Raw genomic sequence first — 22500 nt, forward strand, 5'->3', positions numbered from 1 at the left:
AGTCTATGTTGTTTAAAGTGCAAGACAGGGTGAAGGCAGAACAGTCCCTCACAAACTCACTTGTTATTCCTCAGGTCCATTTACCCTTTCTAGCTTAATGCGTGCTGTAAAAACATTCTGCTTCACGGTAATCCCTCTGATCCATAAAGCCATCAGACTTCTCACTCTGATCTGAAGCTAATTGTGTGACATTGAGGCTTGATTACATTTCAGTTTAATTTAGTTTGAGACTTAGTTGTACTCCAGATGGGACACCCGTGTTATAACTTTACCAGAGGATAATGTGATTAAATTACACAAAAGGACTGATTGATTTGTGACTGTGGAGCTCGATTCCCGGAGATCAAGTTAACAGAGGACCTATTTTCTGATTAAGCAAACCTGCTAACAGACAGATCAAAGAGGACTGCGACCAGAGATGGGGTCGTTACTAAAAAAAAGTAATATATTACATATTACTTTTAAAAAAAAGTAATATATTACACTACTTCGTTACTCTCTACATAAAGTAACTCGTTACTTTACTCGTTACTTTACTCGTTACTTTACTCGTTACTTTACTCGTTACTTTACTCGCAGGGCCGGCCCGCCCCTCCCTACAGGCAGATCACGCAGACTGCTAAAGTTTCAAATGTTCTCTTTAGTTCAGTTTCCATTGTCGCATAAGACTGAACCAGATAGCTCTGACTATGGCTGTCCTCTGTCTCCTGCTATCTGTATTTTGCGCAGTATATCTCTGAACGATGCGATGGTGATTCCACTGTGCAAATGGGCAACATTACCTCTACTATGAAGGATGCTACAAGCCTGTCCATCTCTGCTTTGGTTACCGGTCCTCCAAATTCTAATTTGTGCCGCTTCAGAGTCGGCGGCGGCGCACTCACAACATCCTCACTCTGGGTTCGGGGGTCCTTAGCTATTAGCTTCACCTTAGCATGTGTTCTTTGCAGGTGTTTGTTGAGGTTTGACGTGGTGTTTGCAGCAGTGGATAACAGCTTCTGGCCTGGACACAGTTTGCACCTCACCGTCACATTCCTGTCTATTCTTCGGACGAACTCAAAATAATGGGCATACCTCCACCCCTCGAAAGTTATCGCTGACTCAGCCATGTTTATGCAGCACTGCACGCGGATATGTGGACGTGCAAGTCGCGCAGATTACGTACATATAAACCTGCGGCGGAAACCCCTCTTGTCTGTCAGTGTGATTATGACTGATTTTATAAAAGTAACGAAGTAACGCGTGTCGGGGCAATGTTAGTAACTGTAGTGTGATTACTGAATTATAAAAGTAACGCGTTACACTACTCCGTTACCGACAAAAGTAATATTATTACAGTAACGCGTTACACCCAACTCTGGCTGCGACTCATTATTGTTTTACCAGTTTGTTTTTCGTCGAACTTGATCAGTGACATGTTTCAAATGGTGACAATCAAATCAAATGTTCGCAGAGCCTGAGGTATTAACATATCAAATTAAAAAGCTCAAAGTCAACTTTAATGTCAATCTTACTCAGTTTGTGTTTACAGACACACTAGCTGGTTTTGCTTTTAGTCTGAAACCTCAAAGAATTCAGTTTAAAGTTAAATAGTGGTGCAGGAATAAGTCCTAAACCCAGAAATGAGTTAGCATCTTAGCGCTAACTGATTTCTTTGTCTAAAAGTCAATGGCTTTTTGGATGGGTTTGGTTAGGCCTGGAATAAGGTCTGTGGTGAACACGAGCAGAAGAGATTTGAAGGTTTTGTTGTACATCATAAAATCCGTCAGTATATACCTCACTAGTGAATGTCAGAAGCTTTTACGTGTCTTTTAAAAAGTACAAAGCCGAACATTAGCCGCCTTTAGCTTTTATCGCTGGTGACGTGAACTCATTAGTTTGTTTACTTCAATGTTTGCGCTTCAACTAGCATAACATTTATTATACATACATTAATTTGATGTATTACCACTAAAAGGAAACAACTATTTAATGCAGATTAGCTTTGATTGTGAAGAATCTGTAACTATCGGATACGACCATGCACTCTGCTTTATTGTTCAGTGTGTCTCTATAGACCATATGTCAATTTTAACTACATTTCCCAGAGTGATGAAGATGAGAGAGGCCTTTTTTCTGCCAGTCAGCAGGATCCTCTCCTCGGCTCAGGCTGACAGCGGCTGTAAGTCGTGTCTGACCACAGGCTGATCTGAAAGAGCCTTTTCTGCTCCACGAGAGCCTCCACTTCACTGCAATGAATAGCTGTCCAGCTGCACATAGTTTATGTGTGAGAGTGTGTGTGTGTGTGTGAGAGAGAGAGAGTGTGTTACTGCGAGAGCATGAGTCTTGGATTCATCTGAGCGGGGTCTTTGTCCAAAACGTATCCTCATTTGGGTCTCCTTGGGAATTAAGATGACAATTAACACTTCCAGCTAAATATATGACCTCTAATTTCTGCCATTGAAAAAGATACAAAATTAAAAAAGTGGGAAGTATTCTGATGGATGGATTTTATCATATTTGATGGTTAAAATGTATTAGTATTGGTAGCCACATATCATATTTAGTTTGGCATATATTATTAATTAAGTGCAAAAAATGCCCTTGGCTGTTATATTGAAGGGTTTCACATAGATTTTTAATTTTATAGCAGCTTCAATCTCAGAGAAAACTAATATATTTTCTTGTAAATATTAACCTGAGATTACCACCACCCTCCCCTGGCTACCTTAGATATATTGTTCTACCTATAATGGCCCCAATAAACGTTGTTCAAAGACAATTGTCTATCACAGGGTGTCCGCGGGGTCTTAAAAAGTATTAAAAGTTGATAAATCAATTTAGCGAAAAGTAAGGCTATTAAAAAGTATTAAACTGCATTTTCCAAGGTATTACATTTTGTAGCTTGTTTTCAATAAGTATATAAATGGTCCAAAGAGGTTGTATTCTACAGTGTGCCTGAATGTAATCATTGCGTAGGTGTGTAGTGTGATTCTGTGTAGTTTATTTATGGCATCCCGTTGGATTTGACATCATCTGAACAGGACATCGCGCGCTCACTGCTTGATAGCGCGCGAAGCTCCGTTTACGCCGGTTGTTAAACAACATCGTTATGGGGAAATGCAAGTCTGCGTCCAAATGGTTGGAAGATAAGGAGGAAGGACAATCAATACTGTATATAGTCAATGTGAGGTAAAGTGTGTCGCCAATGTAACCGGTTAAAACTCGAAGTGGCGATGAGGTCTTAAAATGTATGGAAAGGGTCTTAAAAAAGGTCTTAAAAGGTATTACATCTGACTTCAGGATTCCTGCATATACCCTGTATCAGTTTATCTTCATTTACTACAGCTCAAAGAGCCGTTGAACTTACAGCCAAATGACGGAGGGGAAGGTCACCTGTAGCCATCGGCAGAAATGATGGTGCATTTTGGCAGGCCACCAAAAATCTGTCCCACTTTATTATTGATGCACTTCCTTTCTCTTTTTTGCTGCCAATTTGTGTCTGTTATGATAACTCTACTACAGAATGTGCTACACACTGAATGCACAAGCAACCATACAAACATATAGACTGATTTGATCATATTATGTCATAATTAGAAGGTAAACATGAGTGACCTTTGTCCAGGTGGACTGTACACCCTGAACTTTACTCTGAGCTGCTAATCTCTCCAAACAGATCATTACTTAGATCCTCTTCAGTCTCCTAATCCTCCGTTTTCCCCCTTCAAGCTCAGATTTCTGAGGCTAATCGGTCACCTTATTACCTGAATCCACTTTAACATGACCCGTATTAATGCATAAACACATAACTCTTAATCTATCTGCGACAGAATTTCAGTCTGAAAAACTCTTCTTTGTTATATTGTAATGAAAAATGTTTCTCAGATAATTAAAACAAGGTCAAAGCTGCACATTTCATCCGTCACTTTTGTAATCAGTTTTTTTTCTCAGAGAGATGTTTGTGAAATTGAAAACACAAATTGAAAACAGATGGCAGAGGAAGACTCTGTTTTATTGCTTCATTCTGCAAACATATCACAATACAGCTAATGTGTCAACTTTGTGACACACTAGTTTCCACACGAAAGAAAGGAAGCGAAATTGCGACACAAATAATCTGCGACATAAACGAGAAATACATTACCGTCTAACACTGCGGGTGGAATAGAAATACATAATGTCCAAATGGATCATGGTGAAGGCCGGGATTTTTAAGAAAAGCATGAATCAGCTCCTTACTGTAAAACTCATTGATATGGATCATTGGCTACAGCTGCAATTCTCCAGTTCACAGGATCCAATATAACATCGCATGACGAAATAAATGGTATAGAAACCAGACTGAAATGTCAAGGGATAAAAAGGTGAAGCACGCGGGTTTAGCATTTAAAATCTAATGTTTTTGTTTTGTTCAATTATATCTTTAATACTTCTCTGCATATTTAAAGTACATTGTGACTTCCATTCCATTTTATAATCACTAACTAACGAGACTTGCGTTTACTGATTAGAGTTGTATATTTATTTTATCTATACTTTATTGTTTGCTACTTATTTTAAGCTAGGCTCAGCAAATTAACTACCAGCTACAGATTGAGACAAATGCTAGTTAATTAACTTCTACAGAGGGGTGCATTGATGACATATCTTTGTAGGCTGACCCAAAAGTTAGCATCACAAGGGCTCCCTTGACCAAAAGCAAAGGAATCTTTCCAATGGATTTTAGAAATCTGTGGCAAACACACGTTAATGATACTTCACATTTTGTTGAGCAGGATATTCTGCACATATTAACACCTCTTTAATAATATTTGAAGTGTAATTGCAATCTCCGGAAGTAAAAAGCTAACGTTGGGTTATAAAGGAACTACAGCACGGTCACATGACTTCACGTCACCACCGCTAAGCTAATGGCAGCTAATGTTGTGCTATAAAGGAACTACAGCACGGTCACATGACTTCACGTCACCACCGCTAAGCTAATGTTGGGCTATAAAGGAACTACAGCACGGTCACATGACTTCACGTCACCACCGCTAAGCTAATGTTGGGCTATAAAGGAACTACAGCACGGTCACATGACTTCACGTCACCACCGCTAAGCTAAAGGCAGCTAATGTTGTGCTATAAAGGAACTACAGCACGGTCACATGACTTCACGTCACCACCGCTAAGCTAATGTTGGGCTATAAAGGAACTACAGCACGGTCACATGACTTCACATCACCACCGCTAAGCTAAAGGAGGCTAATGTTGGGCTATAAAGGAACTACAGCACGGTCACATGACTTCACGTCACCACCGCTAAGCTAAAGTTGGCTAATGTTGGGCTATAAAGGAACTACAGCACAGTCACATGACTTCACGTCACCACCGCTAAGCTAAAGGCAGCTAATGTTGGGCTATAAAGAAACTACAGCACGGTCATATGACTTCACGTCACCACCGCTAAGCTAAAGGCGGCTAATGTTGGGCTATAAAGGAACTACAGCACGGTCACATGACTTCACGTCACCACCGCTAAGCTAAAGGTGGCTAATGTTGGGCTATAAAGGAACTACAGCACGGTCACATGACTTCACGTCACCACCGCTAAGCTAAAGGAGACTAATGTTGGGCTATAAAGGAACTCCACCACGGTCACATGACTTCACGTCACCACCGCTAAGCTGAAGGTGGCTAATGTTGGGCTATAAAGGAACTACAGCACGGTCACATGACTTCACGTCACCACCGCTAAGCTAAAGGCGGCTAATGTTGGGCTATAAAGGAACTACAGCACGGTCACATGACTTCACGTCACCGCCGCTAAGCTAAAAGAGGCTAATGCTCGGCGTGATGACGATTAGTCTTCTCATTAAGACAATTGTTTGCAACCGCCATTTTAGACCACATAAAAGCTTCAGACATTCACAAGTGGTGTATTTACTGAGGTATTTTATGTAGAAGAAAACCTATATTAACCTTCAACCTTATTTCAAGCATCTAACCAAAACCCATTCCCAAAACCATTGACTTTGAGTTGACATAATTGCTAAAATGCTAACTAATTTCAGGGTTTAGTACTCATTCCTGCACCAATATATTTGAACTCTAATAGCCATTTAAACACCATCTAGATGACGTTTTTCTTTCTAAAAGTTGCATTTGCCAAGTAAGAGTTGTTAATTGCTTGTGAAGAGTTAATGGTGTATTATATCTGGTAGTTAAGCTCCATTTCCCTTCTGGTGTTTGTCCCCACGGTGTATCTTCAGTGCATAGTTGGGCTTACCCTGCTCCCCTGGTGTTGTGCTTTTTCACTTCTGAGCAGCAGGGCACTCTGGGAAATGCCAAAGCCTGCATGTGGATGCGTTGTTTCAGCAGGAAACGTTTCATGTCGTGAAAACACAAATGTCACTGAGTCTTTTTGATGTTTTTCTTGCAGTCTAACGCTTGTCTGATGTTTCTCCGTAACCTAGTTTTATAATGAAATGCAGCATCTGATTCTACAAATATCTTTTCTGAAACACCCTCTTTTGTTGTAGCTGAGAGATATTGTAATGTCTGAAAGTGATTTCTAACCCATCTGTCTCTCTTTGTGTCTCCTTCACAGTAAGCATGTTTCTCAACACCCTGACACCCAAGTTCTACGTGGCTCTAACGGGCACTTCCTCCCTCATATCAGGACTCATATTGGTAAGAAATATTCATTTACTGTCTCTATATAATAATACTGAACACAGTTTTGAAATTCTTGGTAGCAGTGCTGTTTTCCAGATTACAAATTTATGTTTTCTCACAAAGAATAGATATTACTTGTTGAAAACAATTGTTCTTTGATGCAAATAACATTACTTAAATGCAGTGAGTGTGAAGACTGCACAAGATTCAAGGCTTTTTATTGGTCACATGACAATAAAGCCTTGAATCTTGAATTTAATTATTAACAATTAATTTAATTCGCAAAATAGACAAGTGCAATATCCGAATCACAGTAAGCACAATATTTAATAACGCTCCAAAGCATTGTACGTGATAGGCTAAGGGGGCGGGACATATCTAAGTGGTTGACCAATCACAACAGAGCCGGCCAGCTAACCAATCAGAGCAGCTCTGGTTTCAGACAGAGGGTGAAAAGAGGTGCTGCGGCACAGGCAGTATGAGAAAAATAAAGAGCTTTTTGAACATTAAAGCATGGAGACATGTCACAGTAGAGGGAACAAAATATTCAAATATGAACCTGAACATGATCGTAATAGGGCCCTTTGGTACTGCAGAGAATTTGCAGCATACAAATGGCATTATAATCACACTATAATCATTCTATTTTTCAATGACAATGTGAATAATATTATCTTTGCCCTCGCAAATCATATCGCAATTGCAATATCAGTCAAAATCATCACAATTATTCATTATTTCCAAAGTGTCAGCCTCAGTGAGTGAGTTCTTCACTGTTAGGTTCAGTGCTGAACCTCCTGCTGTGAGACCCACTGCACGTCGTTCTGGAGCATCAGCTAAATGTAAAATTCACACTTCAAAGGTTGATGACTGTGCACTCTTACTTGACATTCTCATTCATAATGTTACAAAGACGACATTAATTCTCAGAGGTGGCTCCCCGGCTGACTTTATGAGCCCGGGATGTCATTAGTTAGGACTATAATCACAGGATCAGAGGCCACCAGGAGCTGAAGAGAGAGGAAATCTATACTCATTTGGTCCTTCATAAGACGAGCTGCCAAAAAAACCTCTTTATCCTCCTGACGAATCACACCATGCAACACACTTTTCAAACTACTGAGGACTTGTCGGGGTGTTTTTGAGTGAGATGTGGAGGGAGACCGCGTCTGAGGCAAAGGACAACAAAGGATAATATTTGCCCAACTATCATACTTGGTTTAAACACCCCAGAGCACATTATTATGTTTATAACAACAATGATATGCACCTACTGAGCAACAATAACCCACGGCATAGGAGCTAGGAGTTTGTTTATAGCAGGTGCTAATGGATTTCAATGCAACAAACATGAAATAGCTTACCAAGCGAACGAAAAAGTGACTCATCAATGCCAGGCTAATATGCTAACGCTACCTGAAATGCAGGTAAGTAATTGTTTGGCTTTATCCAACAACAACAACAACAACAAAGGAGTTTTGTGAGTTTTTAGGGCTATCAACGTTTACGCTCGCGATACATCTAGAAACCCTGGATGCCTAAAAAAGACAATAACTAAGAATCACAATACAATTTTTTTTAATGCTGTTTTTATTTCTATTTTGAGATGTTTACATTTTAGAATTGTTTATTTCTACTCTTCATTTTTCATTTAATCGTTTATTTGAATAGGGACACAATGCACATTAATGAACACTTAAGACAAATAATGCTTCAAGTGTAAACATGCCGGATTTTACCTTTGAGCTCATTTCCATCCGTAGTCCCGTCACATACAACATATAAGAACAGGACATTTATATACATGGCAAAAATGAATACATGATGTGCAAAAGAGCACGAGCAGCATACAAGCATTTACCACATGGCAGTACAATGTAGCCGCTACGACGTATAAAGTGCAAGAGGAGATACCCCTGTGTTAAAGTGCATTTAGCGGTGATTACACGTCTGTTTGTTTCTCAACCATTCTTTGAGTTGACCTTTGAAACTATTGAGTGAAACAATCCCGTATCTCAGTTGGGAGGCTATTCCACAATGAACTGCCTTTAATGGAAAGGACATTTTGTCCAAAAGTGGTCCGTCTGCGGTGGACTTCACCGTCTCAAGGTTCAAGGTTCTTTATTGTCAATCTGACATAGCTACAGAGTAATTATGCAGTTGAAAATCTTATGTCACAGGCTTCTCCAACAATGCAACATAATAACATAACATAATAACAATAAGAGCAAGAGCAATACAAAAATAATAATAGTTATAAAAATGAAATAAAGTTATGATGTGGAATAGTGCAGTATGAGTCTATATACAAGTTATTGGAATGATATATATATATTAGGTATTAGATACATACTACTGAGTAGCAGTTGAATGTTTGATGTTGTTTCAACAGTTCAATTGTTTAACAGTCTCACTGCCCGCGGGAAGAAACTGTCTCCGAATCTTCTTGTCCTTGCCCGGATGCTGCGGTAACGTCTGCCAGACGGCAACAGAAAGAACAGTTTGTGGCTGGGGTGATGGGGGTCTTTGATAATCCGTAGTGATTTCTTCCTGAGCCGCTGGGAGTAAAGGTCCTCCATGGATGGCAGCTCCGTCCTGGTGATGTGCTGTGCAGTTTTCACCACCCTCTGTAAAGCCTTACGATCGAGGTCGGTGCAGCTGCCGTACCAGGCCGTCATGCTGCCAGTGAGGATACTCTCTATCGTGCACCTGTAGAAGTTGCAGAGTATCCTGGAATCCATTTTGAACCTCCTCAACCTGCGGAGGAAGAAGAGCCGCTGTCGAGCTTTCTTGGTGATGGTGGTGGTGTGAAGAGACCATGTCAGGTCCTCAGTGATGTGGACCCCAAGGAACCTGAAGCTTTTGACTCTCTCCACCGTAGTCCCATTGATGGCGATGGGGGCGTGTCCCTCTCCCTGCTGCTTCCTGTAATCCACAATCAGCTCCTTTGTTTTGCTGATGTTGAGATGGAGGTTGTTCTCCTGGCACCAAGATGTCAGGTTTTCGACCTCCTCTCTGTATGCCGTCTCGTCATCGTCTGTGATCTGGCCGATGACGGTCGTGTCATCAGCAAACTTCACGATGGTGTTGGAGCTGTGTGTGGCCACGCAGTCGTGGGTGAACAGGGAGTAGAGGAGAGGGCTGAGCACGCAGCCTTGAGGGGCACCGGTGTTAAGAATCAGGGTGGAGGATGTGATGTTTCCCACCCGCACTGCCTGGGGTCTGCCCGTCAGGAAGTTCAGGATCCAGTCGCAGAGGGCGCTGTTGAGCCCGAGGTCTCTGAGCTTGATGGCCAGCTTGGAGGGCACAATGGTGTTGAATGCTGAACTGTAGTCAATGAACAGCATTCTCACATATGTGTTCCTGTTTCTTCGGGTCCAGGTGTGAGAGGGCAGTGTGGAGGGTGAGGGCTATGGCGTCGTCTGTGGACCTGTTTGCTCTGTAGGCAAACTGCAGGGGGTCCAGAGATTCAGGGAGGGAGGAGGTGATGAATAATTTGACTAACCGCTCAAAGCACTTCATTATGATGGAGGTGAGTGCTACTGGGCAGTAGTCGTTGGGGCAGGTGATGATTGTCTTTTTGGGGACAGGAATGATGGTGGAGTGTTTAAGACATGTGGGGACTACAGACTGCAGCAGGGACCTGTTGAAGATGTCTGTGAACACCTCTGCCAGCTGAACTGCACACACCCTGAGAACACGGCCAGGGATGCCATCAGGTCCAGGAGCCTTGTGTGGGTTAACCCTTTTAAAGGATTTACACACATCTGCCCTATTTAAAACAAAAGGGCAGTGTAGCTCCTGGTCCCTCTGTACCTCCACAGCCTGGCTGCTCTCAAAGCGTGCAAAAAAACTGTTTAGCTCATCTGGGAGAGATGCGCACGCAGACACTCCCGCAGCACCCCCCGCTGCTCCTTTGTAGTCAGTCATTGTCCTTAGTCCCGCCCACATATTCCTAGTGTTACAGCCTTTGAAGTCAGATTCCACCTTCTCTTTGTACTGTCTCTTTGCATTTTTTATTGCTCTCCGGAGATCATACCTAGACTTCCTGTACTCCTCCAAATCTCCCGCTGTGTGCGCGAGAGTGCGCGCTTTCAGTTTGCCGCGCACCTCACCGTTTACCCAGGGCTTTTGATTTGGGAATGTCCGTACAGAAACCTTCGGTACCACGTCATCGATGCATTTCCCAATGTAGCAGATGACAGTGTCCGTGTGTGTGTTGATGTTATTGTCCTCAAACACACTCCAATCCGTAGATGCAAAGCAATCCTGCAGTGCTGAATCTGACTCCTCGCTCCATCGTTGTACTGTCCTTGTTATCGGTCTGTCCCTTTTAAGTTTCTGCTTGTAAGCAGGCAACAACAGTAGTGAGATATGGTCTGATTTGCCGAAGGGAGGGCGAGGGAGAGCCTTATATCCATTCCGGAAAGGGGAATAAACATGGTCCAGTATGTTTCCCCCGCGCGTCGGGAAGTTGATGTGTTGGTAATATTTTGGCAAAACCTTCTTCATGTTGGCGGTGTTGAAATCTCCGGCCACAACGAACGCCGCATCTGGCCGTGAAGTCTCGGTTTTATCAATAAACCCAAACAGCTGATCGAGTGCCGTGTTGTTGTCGGCGAGTGGCTGCGGCGGGATATACACTGCTGTTATCACAACAGATGTGAATTCCCTCGGCAGATGGAAGGCCCGACATGAGATCATGAGGTGCTCTAGCTGTGCGGAACAGTCCGATGAAATAATCTTCACATCTGAGCACCAGTTGTTGTTAGTCATTACACACACACCGCCTCCCTTACTTTTCCCCGAGTTTGCAGTCCGGTCCTGACGAAAAATAGAGAATCCGTCAGGGACAATAGCGGAGTCCGGGATAGCGGGGTTGAGCCAAGTCTCAGTGAGAATTAACACGTTACAGTTCTTAATGTCCCGTTGAAAAGCAATCCGGCTTCTGAGTTCATCTAGCTTATTTTCAATGGATTGAACATTAGCCAGAAGAATACTCGGAAGAGGGGGCCGATTCTCACGTTTTCTTAGTCTGACCAGCAACCCGGCCCGGCATCCTCGCTTTGTCTTCTTCTTGCGTCTCTCAGGTAGAACAGCAACAGGTAGCCATGGTGAATCTCCATTGTCTGTCGGAGGGTTAATATTGTCCACGAAGTTTCGCAATTGGAGAAGTTCCTCTCTGCTATATTGTATGGCAGAGTAGGTGCGGTCGGCTAGCATGTTGCGAACCATGTTAAAAGTAAAACGGCAAAAGTAAAAGAAATATGTACAAAATACGAAAATGGGCAAAGTTGGAGAGGAGCACGAAGACGATGCGGCCATCTTCACCGGCGCATCCAGAGCTCATCTCCTCTGGTTTCTGACCTAGTGCAGCGTCCAGTGTGTTTTTTGTGGATGAATTCCCCTAAGGGAGGGGGGGGGGCAGTCCATGTAAACATTTATAAAAAAAACACATACTTTTAAAAGACTTCAAATTGTCAAAACTCAAGAAATTGTGTTTTTCAAGGATGGTATGAATTTGGCTTTCTGTCAAACACCTTGATAGCTCTCTTGTACAGCTGGTCGGTTTAAGGTTTGTGGCACAAGCAAATGACCAGTTTGTCAAACAGTATTCAATTACATTTCTCTTATGTGCAATGCCTTGTCTTTTATGCTGCTGCAACGCAAACATTTCCCAAATTGGAATCAATAAAGTACCTCTTATCTTATTATCTTAATACTAATTTGGATCCCTAAGTTCATCCCGTAATTCCGGTGAGGATGTTAACCATTAATTGCATGGCAGTGAAAAGGTAAAGAGAAACTGGGACAAGCTACACTGACTGGAGACCCCTGGACCTCACAACCACAATAGTTATTCTAGATTGTACAAATCAAATGCGTACACAAAGTTTATGACAACAAGCGTGAACAAACAACTACATCTAAATCATAGTCACCACATCAAATATCTGTGGATTGACTTACACTGTAGCTGTATGCTAAACCAGCGGTTTTCAAAGTGTGAGGCGCGCCTCCCCTGGGGGGCGCCAGAGAGCTTCAGGGGAGGCGCAGCTTGAGAAAAAGAACAACGAGAAAAAGACGAGTAAAGTGACACTTGCACACTTTTGGCTGTCTGTGGAGACTGTGGGTTCCCCCACCTCGCCAAAAAGGCTGTAAAAGTGCTCATTCCCTTCACCTCCACCTACCTGTGTGAGTGCAGGTTTTCCGCATTGACTTTGATCAAAAGCAAGTGCCGGTGAAGGCTGCAGCCAGAGGATGATCTGCGTTTATTCCTGTGTGCATCAAAGACGCAGACTCATTGTTCCCACTAAAGTAGGGGTGAGTGTAATAAGGAGGCAAAGTTGACGTTCAGTGTGTTGCCGGGAGCATATAAGGATTTATCCACTTTGTTGAAAATGTAAATTTAAAAAAAAATATATGTGTTGAGAACACCGTGCGAAAATATACGGGTCGTGCTGCAGCTAGATTTGCCTGTCCTCTGTAAGAAGGTGTCAGCGACTGACATGCAAGGAAGAACGGCTGTCCACAGGCTGTTCCAACTTTAACAACTTTATTAACTTCCATGGTAGTGAATTGAACATGCTATTGTAATTGGGTGTGTGGTATATTTTCATGCACGCACACGCATGTTCCACAACACACTGAACAACACTCAATTGTCCGATCGCTACCAGTGTCCTTGCGATCTTGTTATAAGTTGAGACCATTCGGGCTTATTCTAGAGGGGTGCAAGGAATAGTCCAAGTAGTGGGGGAGTTTTATACAACATGTTTAAAACATAAAGATAAAAATGTTTTAAAAAGTTATTGTTTAATGTTTTAAGGAGGTGATGCTACTCAGCCAATCATATCGGTGCACTCAGTGAGTCAGCACGATAGATTCAAACACACACACAGAGACGAGACAAGAGGAGAGAAACAGTCTTCATTTTCTCTTACTGGACCTCTTTGAAATGCAATTGAATACCCCTGCATTATAGCAACAACAACAATAATAATAATAATAGCAATAATAATTGGGAGGGGGGGCGCCGCTGTTCTTATGTTCTCTGAGGGGAGGCTCACCTTCCCACACTTTGAAAACCCCTGTGCTAAACGATGCTAATGCAGACTTTGGAAAGCATGCATATGAGACGTTTAGGGAACATCTGTAAATTGTAGCGTCTGCTGATAGTCTGTATATGTAGTGCACAATAGTAAAGGGAACATTAATAGCTTTTCTCTATCCTTCTTTACCGCTGCCCATGGATGAAGATATGAATAGAGCTCTCTGTATACTTTTCCCTTAGCTGCTCTAGAGAAGGCAAATTGTGGAGAAATGTAAGTGCAATAAAAAGAGATGTGACAAATATCATCAAAGCAGTATCCGTTAGCGAGGCGTTTCCTCCTCACGCCGGTGTTTTATCTCTCTTTCAAGTTGTTCACAGAGACGACTGTGCAACAGTGGTTGGTCTGTATTTTAAAATAGCTCCTCTCTTAATTAACTCACTCTCTCTTCCCCGCGGGCAGCTAGCCAGTGTGCGCTAACAGGCTGCTTAGAGAAGGTGTGCACGTGCGCTGTGAGGTGATTGAGAAATGTGGAAACCTGTAGGATACGTATGAGTAGGGTTGCAAAGGGGCGGAAAGTTTCCATGGGAAGTTAAGCTGGGGAATTTTGGATATATTCGATGCAAAATTAAACAAAAAACATGACATTTCAACAGATTTCTTTTTATTTTAATTTTTTTTTTTTTTTTAAGTAGAAAATTGAACAATTATTTGTTTCATTGAAGAACGAAAACAGGAATGTTGAGTTAAATATTACTCATCTGTGCATGTGATGGAGGAATGCACAGTGCCTGTAGGGGGTGTGGTCTCAATAGCCATGTAGTGTGCTATGGCATGGATATTCAAGTGTACTTGAATGGCATCTGTTTGTTTTAGTCAAGATTATGCTAAAATATACCTTCCCCAACTATATTTAAGTTCCCTATGAAGAGCCAACCTTCAATTTAGAAAATTCCCAGTTTATTCCCATACATTCCCGTTAATTCCCGTAAATTCCCGTTAATTCTCGTTAATTCCCGTTTATTCCCATAAATTCCCGTTTATTCCCATAAATTCCCATGGAAAGTTTCCATCTTTGAAAATTCCCGGAATTTTGCAACCCTACGTATGAGCGACACTGGTTATTTAAAAAATATGTTTATGTACCTAATTAGGCGGATTTCCTCTGAAGAGTTCTAGATGAGCCCCATCTAAAATCACTCACTGACAGTCAAACAGCTTATCCTCATGGCAGTCTGTACACTTATGAAGTACTGGAGCTCTCATCAGTATTCTGGATGTTTTCACACATTCAGTCATTAAAACTTTTACCATTTAATGATTCTTATATAAGTACATTTTCTACGTGCTTAGAGCAACATTCAAGCTTAATATTGATAGTCACGTTTTCGGCTGTTTGCCTCTAAACAGATCAACCAGACTAGTTTGAATTAGAAGAATTAGTAGGGATGAAACCCTCTGTAATGGCCACACATGCAGAGCACACAGCACACACAGTGAAATGTGTTCTCTGCTTTGAACCCATCCTAGTACCAGGAGTCTAGTACTAGGAGCAGTGGGCAGCTATTGTACAGCGCCCGGGGAGCAATGGGAGTGAGGGGGGAAGGGGGGTGTCCGGTGCCTTGCTCAAGGGCACCACGGCAGGGCAGGAGGTGAACTGGGACCTCTCCAAGTAGCAGTCCACACTCCATACTTAGGTCTAGTTGGGGACTTGAACCGGCGACCCTACAGCTCCCAGTCCAAGCCGCTACTGACTGAGCCACTGCTGGACTAGCAACCTTCACATAATGGTACATCCGACTTCATCAGGACGATTTGTGGTATTTTTAAGATAATCAACCGATTCCTAAGCTAATGATTTACTTATTACAGTATCACACTGAGCCAACATGAAGGTGCAGAACTCCTTAAGCCAACAGACACAATGAGGACAATACAAGTGTTTCATAGATATTAAAACAAGTTAACAAATGTGTGTCCTATTTGCAAAACATTACACCCAAAATGATGAAAATAGGCACCACTAATCAGACGGCCTGCTTAATAAATATCAGCATCTCCAATTAAAAACCCATTTCAGTCAACCACTGCTTTACATATTGTCAAATGGTTGTATCATGAGTACTGTGTCGGGGCTGATGTGGTTGTAGGAGCCAAAATGCTTATTTAGCCTGAGGCAATTGTCTCCATTATTGTTGTTATTTTAGATCGCACACCACACTTTTGTATTTAATTAAGTAATTAGTATGACGCAGAGACTTTCTGTTGACCGTTTGGTCCTCTTTAAGTTATTGTTTGAGTTATTAAACACCGTCTAACAAGCTAAAACTTCAGTACGGGCTCTTTCAATTGAAACGTGTCAAAGTGATGAGTCTACCTTCACCTTTAGTGACTGTTCATTGGGAGTTTTGTCGCTCCAGTTGTGTTTAAGGAGAGTCGTGCTTAACCTGTTTCACGCCTTCCCCCCGGTACCGGGCGGATAAACGCGTCATTTGCAGGAAACAACGTCTAAGGAATCTTAATATTGAATAAAACTATGAATGTGTTATATCCATGTAACGGGAAGAAACTCAGCTAACTGATCTTTTTAAAAAAAAAATTCAAAAAAAACCCACAATGCTAGCACTCAGCCTCTGAATTAGCCTCGATCGAAAAAACGGAACTTACAAAGGCACTTAAACTCACTCATAACTCCCTTATTACTTATCCTAGATGCACAGCCAACCACTCGTTTTTGGTGTCCTGGAGACACTGAATCTGTGTAAAAAACCTCAACACTCAGTGATAAACATTCGCGACGCTCTAAACGAAAGCGTACATCATCACATGTGGAGCTAAGAAGCTAAACACGTAAATATGGCTTATTTTGGTCAAAAGTGGTCTTCAATGGCATTAAAACGATAAAAAAACGATGCTGCAGTTAATCCATAGGTTCATCCTATGTGTCTGTGCCTTCTTTGAAATTATTTCTGATAATCCATAAGCAATACAACTGCGTTTTAGTTTCCAAACTCCAGAAGGAGACATTCCTCCACTTTGGTTTCGTTTTCCACACGCGAAGCAACCACATTTTTTCTTTACAACGTGTGTGGGTGGGAGCCTCCCCCTTCGATTCTATTGGCTCTAACGGTCACAAGGGTATGTCAACCAACCAAATCGAGCAAGGGGGGCCAGAGATAGGTCAAATCCACCCAAATGACCCCAGATAGCCCAGTTTTTGGCTAAATCTCTCTAAAAAGGTCAAATTTCACTTGTTTTGCATCAATCTTGATACAGGGTACTTATTATATGTTGTACTTTGGATTCCTAAAGCTTTTAGTCTACTAACCCATCATCCAAGGGTAGTTTTCACTATCTGTAAAAAATAATTTTTGGACGGACACTATAATTTACAGTTTTTTACTATGTAAAATCTGAATTTTCTTTAAAATAAAAAACATCTATATTGATTCTGACACTTCTACATCCAACTCACAGGTTTATCATTACTTTGAGAACAAAGATTATTAATTTAACCCTTTTAGAAGGGAAGATATGGTCATTTGTTCTGGGAATGTCATTTTCGAGCCTGAGACCTGAAAAACAGGCTCAGAGTGGAACAGGTTAAACAGAAAGTGAGATATATAAACTGTAATTACAATATTTTGAAACACGAGAGCACAACACATTTTCTCCGGCCTGTGGTTCAGTGTCTTCCTGCTCCGAGACACTTCATCATGCAGGTGAAACGTCACACACTCTGCCGGTGTGTGTGATCCTCAGACGTCTGCCATCATGACCCTGAAGTCTGCAGACTCTCAGGTTCACTGATTGGCTGCTCTCTGCTGCTCTCTGCTGCTCTCTGCTGCTCTCTGCTGCTCACTGCTGCGTGTTTGACGTATTTCGGGTATAGTGACGTTACGTTATGTCCGCAGAGCTGTTACGTTTGGACTAATCAGCGGACTTCCTCACACACACACACTCGGCGGGACGTTGCGAGGCTCGCTGCTGCGAGGAGCGGGACAGTGTGAGCTGGCTCACTGGTGTGGGGTCGGCGAGACAGCGAGACACCGCAGAACTCAGCCTGGGCACACACAAACTCCCAGCCAGGCTGCGGGTGTGTGTGTGTTTCGGGCTGGGTTTAGCTGTGTCTCGCTGTCTCACAGACGGCCACTGGGCTCACAGGGAGGGGGGGGGGGGCAGGAGCTCCAACAAGCCGTTTAGGACAGAGAGTGAATACACATACTATACAGTTTGGAAAATTGCACAATATACATTTATTTTAGTATACCTCAACAATGGAATTATGATAGATGATAGTAGAAATGGCCATGACATGGGACCTTTAAATGACTGGTCAAAAAGGACTTTATTCTTCAGCTATCCTCAAACAAGTAACAATGTGGAATGAAAGTTATATAAACAGTTACACTAAATACCATCTCTCTGTCTCTTTCTCTCTGTTTCTATTTCAGATATTTGAGTGGTGGTATTTCAGGAAGTATGGGACGTCCTTCATAGAGCAGGTGTCTGTGAGCCACCTGCGCCCCCTGCTGGGCGGAGTGGACAGCAGCACCCCCAGCACCTCCAACACCAGTAACGGAGAGGCGGACTCCAATCGACAGAGTGTGTCCGGTAAGAGAAGACTATCCACTGCAGACACAAGAGCACCTCGTATATCTCCATGCAGAACCAGAACACAGAGCGAGACAGGACCCGATAATAACAGCTCTGTGTTGTAAGCTGGGGTCCTTTCTCTGAAAATTATTATATACGCCATTTTGTCTTATACCAGCAAGTCGAGGAGCAGTTAAACTCTGAGAGAGGCAGATTTTATTTCAGCGTTTGGTCGTTTTCAGAACAGGTTACTTTGTGATATATGCAGGAGATTAGGAGTGAAAATGTTTCTTATTTATAAAAACAAATGGTCGGTTGATATATGGGGTTGAAAAATAAAAGTGTATAACCTTTTGTGACATAAAGAGATGGAAGGAAAATATCCCTTTGTGCATGGCAACCCGTCCAAGAGGAGGACAGGTTTTTTTATTTTGTGTTAGCTGGTTCAAAAATTGAGAATAAAAGTTTGGTTTTTATTAGGGATGCTCTGATCGCCAATTTTGGGGGCGATCGCCGGAATCAGTATCGGCCGGTCCGATCGAGTGGGCGGGGCCTATGGGGATCTTCCATTGAAAGTGATGTTTAAAACTCAGTTAATGGGGCTCATTCACTGGCGCTTCCACAAACAACAACCAACATAGTTATTACATTCAAATGAAGTTATTCTTCAAGTTTACATTAACTTTGTAATGTAAACTTGAATAATAGTTCAAGTTTAACACGGGAGAAATGAGCGGAAGCGCTCCCTCTCTCTCCCCCTCTCTCTCTCTCTCTCGACAGCCTGTCAGTATCTCCTGCAGCTCACTGATCCAGTAATGAGCGACCCGACAGTGAAGAATAAACATATTTATAACTAGTTTATCTTGTTCTAGAGGTAGATAAAATAGCTAAGTGTGTTAGGTCTAACTCTTAGTGTGTGTGTGTGTTGCTCCGCTCACCTGTCCGTCACAGCGGGCGGAGCTGCAGGATTTCTGCTTCACACACGTTGCATACCGCTATTTTATTGTCTTTTTCGGACACCTTAAAAATACTGCCAGACCGGTGAAGCCATTTTGGCGAGCTTGTTTTGCCGCGCACAGAGAAAAGTGTCATGTATTTTACGTCATGTGACCATCGGCTCTCCCGATATCCATCGGCGGCCAATAACGATCGGAGCATCCCTAGTTTTTATTTGACTGTCCTGTCTACGAAGACAAAGTAAAAGCCTTTTTTTTGTATTACAAAAAACCCTCCATGCATTTCTTTTATAAATACTAATTAAAAATACTATTAAAATAAAGAAACTCTAAAGTGGACTTCAGGAAGGACCCTTTGTTTGTAGAAGATGTTATTCTGAAGTTTAGGAAAAGGCAGAATATTTAGTTTAATAATCTGTGATTTTGTATTGAAGCAAACCGTTTGACTACTGATACTAAAGTGTTGATGTCTTACCTACAGTGTGAAGGTTTGGAAATGTGTGTGCATGACACTAAAAATAAAGACAAATCTAACGAGTGAAATCATCTATTAGATCAAGGAGAGTTTTGTACCATGTAAAAAGTGTTATTGCTGCCGTTAAACTTGGTCCTTTGTTTACTGTTTCTCAAATGAAAACACCAAATAATCCGCCAAACCCAAAAGAACAAATGCATGAAATGTTCTGATAGTCGTAATGATCTTTTCTATCTGACTACAGCTAGGGTCCCATTAGCAGTGAAACACGGCAGCCCTTCAGTTTGCTTCTGCTGTGTTCCCTTCAGAGAGCTGAACAGCCAGACTGTCGTACAATGTCCAAACTCTTTTTCAGCTGCAGAGCAAACCCCAGTGGTCTGCTGCAGGCGCTCAGAACAGCATTGATGTGAATGCTCTGGGAGAGGCTTTCACATCTTGAGTTACTATCAAATTCATGTTGCTGCTCGAGTACTATTACGACTCAGAAGCAATACACGTCGTGCTGTTTTATTTGAGATACATCTAGATGAGTTTTGTTTAAACGTGTCACCTCCAGCTGTGAATCGTCATCATTATATATCCATATGTTAGTTATAGTTGCAGCTTGAGGAAATGTCTCCAGATGACTCATCTCTCTCTCCCTGCTGCTTCACATTCACACATTCAAACGTATTAAACATCATAAACACTGCATTTGTAACTAAATTAACTCGTGTTTGCAGTTTTTTTTGCCATAAACCGAGTGCATGTGTTCCAAAAAAACTGCTTTTAAATAGAGCTTGTCAATTATTTTAAGCGCATAACTTTTTAATTAGGGTTTTTTGATCAACAACATTAGATAAACCAAATATTTGATGACAACTGTTTGATCATTTATCATATTAAATATCTGAACTGATGTAGTTATTCTCCATCTATTAAAAGTAAGTGAATGTAAAGAGACAAAAACAGAGAAAGAAACATGGCTTAGCAAAACAGGAGGAGACATTTGTGTATCAACAAATATTATATCGAGCCAACATTGTAGTTAAATTAAAAGTCTTGATCACATATAACCCTCATGTGATCACACTAGTCTCTCCAGGTCTTCTTCCTGATGTTGTTGTGTTTCTGTTTTCATCTCAATAACTCTGAATCAAACAGGATTATGTGTGCCGTGTTAAACCAACAAGCCAGAGAGAAGAAGTCTAATTATGTCGACAGCACTAATCCTCAGTTTTTCTGTGTGGATCCCTCCTTTGAAATCCACTGCAGGGTGCAGTCTATTATTATTCTTAGTTTTGCTTTGCTGATTAGTTAACCAGTTAAGCCCCATGCCCCCCAAAGCGCAACATCTTGCAAGAAACAGCGTCTGAGGGCTTCTTAACATTTAACAAACTATGAATGTGTCATACTCACTTAACGGGAAGAACCTCAGCTATCAGACAATATTAACCATTTTTAGCTAAATGAAACACAAGGGTCATACCAAGGCTCTGAATTAGCTCTAAGCGAAAAAATGCTAACGCACTTAGCACAGAACTCTGTGTGTGTGTGTGTGTGTGTGTGTGTGTGTGTGTGTGTGTGTGTGTGTGTGTGTGTGTGTGTGTGTGTGTGTGTGTGTGTGTGTGTGTGTGTGTGTGTGTGTGTGTGTGTGTGTGTGTGTGGTGTGTGTGTGTGTGTGTGTGTGTGTGTGTGTGTGTGTGTGTGTGTGTGTGTGTGTGTGTGTGTGTGTGTGTGTGTGTGTGTGTGTGTGTGTGTGTGTGTGTGTGTGTGTGTGTGTGTGTGTGTGTGTGTGTGTGTGTGTGTGTGTGTGTGTGTGTGTGTGTGTGTGTGGACTTGTACCCCTGACACTTTCTCTCTGTCTCCTGCAGAATGTAAAGTATGGAGAAATCCGCTGAATTTATTTCGTGGAGCCGAATATAATCGGTGAGTAACGGAGGCCAAGCCACCTTCATCTGGAAACCTCCTCTCTCTCTCTCTCTCTCTCTCTGATCTCTCTCTCTCTCTGATCTCTGTGTCTTCTCTCTTGTGTTTTTTCCTCGTTAGTCTGTCCAGTTTTATCAATCAATCAAACCATTATTAAAAGTGTAAGTTTCATACACTACAGGTGGCACAAAGGGATTCACAAACCAAAAATGAAAACAATACTAACTCCCTCTCTACAGGTAACACACTTAATACCAAGACAAGTCTATTAACAGGACTGAACAATTACGATTTGATTCAAATTCAAATAAAAAAGCTTGGTCTTGAGTTGACTCTTACTCTCCTGCCTTAGTTTAAGTCAAAGACATAAAAACCAAAGGTTATATTGTCTACAGCAGGGGTGTCAAACTCAAGGCCCGGGGGCCAAATCCGGCCCACGACTTCACTTCATGTGGCCCCACAAGAGCTTGCAAAGAATATAATATGTTTATTATACGGTTACATGCCGCTTTACAGAAGCACATTGCCCATAAACTACATGTCCCACAATGCATCTCAAATTAGACTTTTTTTCTCAGAATTTGACTTTTTTTTCTTCAAAATTTCACTTATTTTTTTTTGTTTTTCCAGAATTTGGCTTTTCTTTTTAAATCATTTTGTGACATGCGCACTGAAGAGACTTGCAATTGTTTGCCCTAGACTTCTGCTTTCAGACGTAGTTAATTATGAAGTTATTACCCTATCCCATAATAATCCAATGCAGAGGCAATAATGTTATTTCATACATTATTTTATATATATTAAATATTTATTCTTATATAGTCTTATATATAAAACTGGCCCTTTGAGTGCAACCATGATGCTAATGTGG

The 22500-nt window shown here is 41.8% G+C and overlaps 1 protein-coding gene across 6 annotated transcripts in view; it reads left to right on the forward strand.

The window, feature by feature from the left end:
- Nucleotides 1–22500, forward strand: part of LOC117479181 (suppressor of tumorigenicity 7 protein homolog) — a 76324-nt gene that overhangs the window by 38151 nt on the left and 15673 nt on the right. For all 6 annotated transcript variants that reach the window (XM_034126184.1, XM_034126185.1, XM_034126186.1 and 3 more), the window contains 3 exons: nt 6575–6657; nt 18149–18308; nt 21575–21629. In XM_034126184.1, coding sequence (XP_033982075.1) covers nt 6575–6657; nt 18149–18308; nt 21575–21629 — 298 coding nt within the window. The remainder of the gene's footprint in view (nt 1–6574; nt 6658–18148; nt 18309–21574; nt 21630–22500) is intronic.

Source organism: Trematomus bernacchii, unplaced genomic scaffold, assembly GCF_902827165.1.
Source record: "Trematomus bernacchii unplaced genomic scaffold, fTreBer1.1, whole genome shotgun sequence".
Taxonomy (NCBI): domain Eukaryota; kingdom Metazoa; phylum Chordata; class Actinopteri; order Perciformes; family Nototheniidae; genus Trematomus; species Trematomus bernacchii.